This window comes from Octopus bimaculoides, chromosome 2, assembly GCF_001194135.2.
Source record: "Octopus bimaculoides isolate UCB-OBI-ISO-001 chromosome 2, ASM119413v2, whole genome shotgun sequence".
Lineage (NCBI taxonomy): Eukaryota > Metazoa > Mollusca > Cephalopoda > Octopoda > Octopodidae > Octopus > Octopus bimaculoides.
This window is the reverse complement of record NC_068982.1, coordinates 45,204,614-45,210,499: the sequence shown is the minus strand read 5'-3', so window position 1 is coordinate 45,210,499 and position 5,886 is coordinate 45,204,614. Positions and strand designations below refer to the sequence as shown.

General features: G+C 35.6%; 1 protein-coding gene across 2 annotated transcripts in view; it reads left to right on the top strand.

Annotated features, from left to right (window-relative positions):
- Positions 1-5,886, top strand: part of LOC106879430 (importin subunit alpha-7) — a 55,743-nt gene that overhangs the window by 25,014 nt on the left and 24,843 nt on the right. For both annotated transcript variants that reach the window (XM_014928987.2, XM_052976953.1), the window contains one exon: positions 3,272-3,403. In XM_014928987.2, coding sequence (XP_014784473.1) covers positions 3,272-3,403 — 132 coding nt within the window. The remainder of the gene's footprint in view (positions 1-3,271; positions 3,404-5,886) is intronic.

The window sequence follows — 5,886 nt, the reverse complement described above, 5'->3', positions numbered from 1 at the left end:
GTGGTTAGGAAGCTTGCTTCCCAGCTACATGGTTTCGGGTTCAGTCCCACCGCGTGGCACCTTGGGCAAGTGTCTTCTGCTATAGCCCCAGGCTGACCGAAGCCTTGTGATTGAATTTGGTAGGCGGAATTTACTGCCGTGTGTGTATACTTCTGTGTATGTGCTTGTGCCTCTCTCCCAGAGAGTGAGAGGGGGGGGGGATATATATGAAAAATTACGATAAACACAAGCTTATATCATTTATTGTTGTATTTCGGGATAGTCTTTTTTCCTTTTTTGCCAAGTAAACACACACACTATATATTCATTCTTCACTCATTTATTATTGTTCTTCTAACTTGTGTCCATTGTCAGGAAATCTTTCGTCACACACCTGTGACCTCTTCACTGACACTTGTCTTCGTGTGTGCTCTTGCTCCACTTATTTCATGAACAATGGACATGAGTTAGAATAAGAACAGTTATAAACAAGTGAAGAATGAATATATAGAGGCAAAAAAAAAAATTACCATCCCGAAATACAATATCTGTTTCAACACACAATTTCACATCAGGAGTCTTGCAACACAAATTCATAAATATAACTTATATCATTTGTTTCCTGTATATGTTTCTCCATTGTAGTTATTTGCAGCTTCTACATTGTGTGTTCCAAGTGCAATTGGATGCTGAACCACAATGGATCATTAAGGGAATACTTTATTGCATTATGTTATACAGATCAAATGCCCCATAATTTCTCTTACATTTGCTCTGCATATCATAACTCACTCACTCACTCTCTCTCTACCTTTTCCATGCTTGAATAGATCGACCGAGCCCTCTCCAACACGTTGCCCTGTTACTTGTTACATTTGTCTTTTTTGTGAAGTTAAGCATCCTGAGATTAGCTTTCAACACTTATTCCTATAATTTTCTTGGTCTTCTGTTGTTTCCTTCTGCATGGATCTCTAGCACTTCTTTATCCATCTGTTATCCTTTGGTATTACATATCTGTACAATGCAGTCTTCTGTTTCACACTACATCTGAGTCCTCATACACAATTGTTTTTTTCTCAGCTTATCTGTGCCATGTTTTTCATGTGCCAAAACTTTGCAAATCTAGTTAAGCATGCTTACTTCCTTTCTTTCCAGCCTTCACACCAACATCATACAATCTGCCTATTGCTCAAAAAAGAAAAAAAAATCTTTTATTGTTAGAAGTAAATTACTCCTGAACTTTTTTCCATCCTATTATTCTGGCTACTGTACATTCAGCACTCTCTCCACCACTGTTGATTAGGTTTTCAAGGCAACAGAAGCTATCAACTACTCTTATACGATCTTTCAAGCATTTGAAAGAATTTTATTGGTTCCTTGACTGCTAAGTTGTCTTGTGCATCTACAACAGTCTTTATTCACTGCCTTTGATTCCTGTACACCACTTGGGCCCCCATAAATCACTTAGTACAGCATATGAAATTTCTACCTACACCTTTTCTACATATCCAAGCATGGCCATTTCTCTGATAGAAGCATACTGTATTCTTTCCTACTTACAAAAAAAAACTGTAGTCTTTACTTAGTTTACTCTGAAGCCTTTCAATTCTGTCTGTGATCTTCATATTTAGAATTTCTTATCTAAATCTTCCACAGTCTCTATCTGTGCTATATGTATTGTTAGGTCCATCACAATTGAAGACTTATTACAGACAGCCAGTTTTAAGCTCTTCTGTTAATGGTTGCCGAACTACAATAAACAGGAAGGAGCTGAGAACTAAGACTTAATGTATACCTATTTTCACACTAAATTCCTCATTGAATTCATTGTGAACTTTGACTTTGCTGACTACAGTTCTCTACATGGCTTGCACTGTTCTCACAAGCCATTAATCACCTGATAGTTTTCTTAACAACTACCAGACCAGAGAGTGTAGTACCTTGTCTAAAAGTGCTAGTGTGAGAATAGGATGATAGGAAACATTGTGGTGCAGTGGAAAGTTGGGAAGGTGAGTGGGGACAGGTGAGAGACAGATTAATTATAGAGAGATGAAAGGGTATTGAAGAAGCAGTGACTACAAGATGGAGATTTATGAAAGATATATTTGGTGATAGCTCAAACATATATATGCATCTCTCAGCCTCCTTTATTATCATTATTTTTAAGTTCATTATGCTGTTTGCATGAGTGGACATGTCTTTATCAGAACTGTGTGAATCAGTAATTATTGTAATACCCTGTCCCCACCCCCACCCCTCGGTCTTTTCCATTTCATCCCATATCTTTGTAGTCCCCCCCCCTCTTTCCAAGTTCCATCCACTTTAACTTTAACATTCAGAACACTCTGTCGAATGTAATGTTTATTAGTTCACATTGGTTTGAATTAACCATGCGTTATCTTGTAGCTTCAAGATTTCAGTGATTTGACTGCCTGTTTTTAGAAAGGCATTGTAAGGTAGGTGTGATAGGCTGAATCTGGTCAGTTTGAAAATAAAAGGTAGAATATTTAGACCAGATATTGCTGTTTACTTAAAATCATCAAAATGAAAAGTATGCATGCCAGAACATGAACTTGTTTATTTCTCAATTGGAATGACCAGGGTAATAAATTTGTCAGGACATCTGTACCTGGCCACCTTGAACAAGGCCTGCCTGATATACACACAAACACTCATGCAAATATTTAGTTTGTCTAAAATAATCTTGCATTTGTAACATGTCTAGAGAACTTGCTGCTGCTGCTGCTGGTTTAAACACAACATACAATACTTACACTTGGTTGGCGTTAGGAAGTGCATCTAGCTGTAGAAACATTGCCAGATCAGATTGGAGCCTGGTGCAGCTGCTGGCTCTCCAGACCTCAATCAAATTGTCCAACCCATGCCACCATGGAAAACGGACATTAAACGATGATGATGTATATGATTTTAGAGTTAATAATAAAATTCTTGTTATGTATGTTAAAATCTACACATATTTTCTGCTCCACTATGGCTAACAACCAACTCCACCTAATGAGAAATAGTGATGGTGTCTTCTTTAAAAAGCAATTATTTGAATTAACTATTCTCTTCCCAGGCAGTTCATGTGTTTATTTTATATATAGAATTATATAAATTATATTTTAAGTACATGCTTAATGTTTTGTTTTACTACAAAACATTTAATATGTACTGTTGCGTTTTTTGTTTTTTTGTAAAAATACATGAATTTATTGCAATTAATAATATATACACTCAGTTATCCTTCCAAACTGTTGTTATACTTCTTTAAATTAATTACATTTTGCAGATGGCTGATACTTCTAGTCCTGCCAGTAATCGCATAAAGTCATACAAGAATAAAGCTTTGGATTCTCAAGAACTACGCAGACGTCGTGAAGAAGAAGGTATTCAAATCAGAAAACAAAAGAGAGATGAGCAGGTAAACTCGTTTTTGGTTTGTTTGTTTTGTTTTTTTATCCCCCCCCCCCCATTCTTTTTAGTTAAGAATTTCCATCCCAAAAAATGACTACTTTAGTAATGAAATTGAAAATTACAAAATTTTCGCTTAATTATATTATATGTATAGTTTAACGTTGGCTTTTGCAACTGCAAGAAGAGTTACCAAAATAATTTTGTTTCTCAGCAGAACAGGACATTTTTAGTTGAAGTTTTGGAGGCTAGCATTTTTTTTTTAGTCATTTTCATCTGTGACTCTTCCCACCCCTTTTCTCACAACTTAAGTTTTGTGTGCTGGTTCCCTCTCATTGTTGGCACTGTTGTATGCTATTCATTTTGTGTGCGAGTGATTTTACAATTACAGTCCTATGCTTTTCTCGAAGTATAATTGTTGGTACAGCTGAAATGTTATACTAAAGAAAATACAAGTCTTTCGTGAAATTTTAACCCTTTAGCATTCAGATTAGTCAAATGTAATGCTTATTTATTCACATTGTTTTGAATTAGTCATGCATTGTCTTGTAGCTTTGAGATTTCGATTTTAGGATTATTTGCTTTTAGTATGACATTGTAGCATAGATGTAATAGACTATTTGGCCAATTTTGTATATAACACAAATAGAGTATTATGGCCAGTATAAATGCTAAAGAGTTAAAACTCTATTTCCATAAAGAATCAAGGAGCTCTGGCAATACTTAGTGTGTATCTAGGAACAATATGGTAGTATTTATAGAACTTCAATGGCAATTACTCCTTAGGTTTATATGGCTTTTAATACCCCACTTTGGTAGGAGTCCTAAGATTTTCCTTTGTAGATTATTGCATATCTCCTTCATTTGCTAGAAGGAAGAGATGGTTTATTTTTAATGTTTTAGGTCCCTTCCAGTTTGCAGTGAGATTAACATTAGAATAGAATGAAGCAATTGTCCAGATGACTAAGAGGTGTCTCTTTTTTCTGCAGAGACATACTTTTTCCTACCTTTGTTGCAAATCTTCTCAGTCTCCCATTTCAGTCTACTAGCCAGTCACTAGCAGTTTAACAATGTGAACATGAAAAAATACAGTCATCATCATCATCATCATTTAATATCTGCTTTCCATGCTGGCTTGGGTTGGACAGGTTGACAGGAGCTGGCTTGGCAGGTGCCTGCACCAGACTTCTGTATCTGTTTTGGTATGATTCTTACAGCTGGATGCCCTTCAATTATTTGGCCTTATGCACCTTGTGAATCTGAGATTTTTTTTTTTGTCAAAGACAGGCAATGTTCATGGCCTTTACAGGATCTCAGAAAATGGAAGGGGAGAAAGTGAAGACACCATACTGAGCTGGAGGTCATTGACCATTAGTACACCTGCCCCTAAAGAAAGCAACCACATGGATTGTTGGTCAAAGAGGCTGACTGACCTTTGTAGTTTCTAATGGCAGGCTTATAAAGAACCATTTTCACCTGTGCTCTCTAACAATCAGTGGCACTATACAAAGGAGGTGTAGTAGGAAGCCTCACCTCAAGATATCTAGTTATTTTTTTATTTAGTCAGACTGCAATGTCTTGTTTTAAGGGCACTTGATTTGCCTTAGAGAGTTTGGTGATATTAGCATAGATAGTTGACTTGGATTTGTCAAGTATACGTATATGACTTTGGGACTTATCACAATAGCAGTGACTCTAGTACGATTCATTGAGTCGTTTTAACTTGGATTGTTGACAATATTACAAATATTGCAGCTGGGTTAAAATATCATACAAAAGTTACAACTTCTTTTTTTATTATTGCCTTTGCTGAGTGCATGAATACCACTCCTGTTTCACTGAATAAGCAGTTTCTTATAATGTAGTACAATACTATGGAAGTGTAGATATCATACCGGTTATCACTGTTTCTCATATGCTTAGGATTTATCATATCTACTGTCAATCTTTTTTTTCTAATCCACCTGCTGCAGAAATTTTTAAGCTGCATCTGAAGTAGTGTCACTAATTTGTATCCTTAAGATGACTGCATGGGTACTTGTAGATATATTGTTCCTTCTACACACATATATATATATGTATATATATATATTGCAGATATTATTTAATTTCCATGTTTATTGTTTCACCTGATAGTGATGAGAAAATGAATTTGCTCAGAGACTGCTTTACATACATTCATGTATTCACATACCTTCTGTTGCTGTTCACTCCAATTCAGCCTTAATCAGACTGAACTATAATCAAAGACTTTGCTCCTTTCTGGCTATCGTAAAGGTCTTTATATTTTTGTTGGTAGAACCCATTCATTCCAATAATGAATTCCTGAGGAAAAGCCTAATTTGTGATTTCAAAAGAATTATATTTCATTTTGTTTTGAATTAATTGGGCTTGGAAACAACTTGAAGTGTTTTCATTGGATATATGTACAAACTTGGAATAAAGTAATGTCTCCACTTCTATTTTTTCCTTTCTTCATTATACTTTATATAT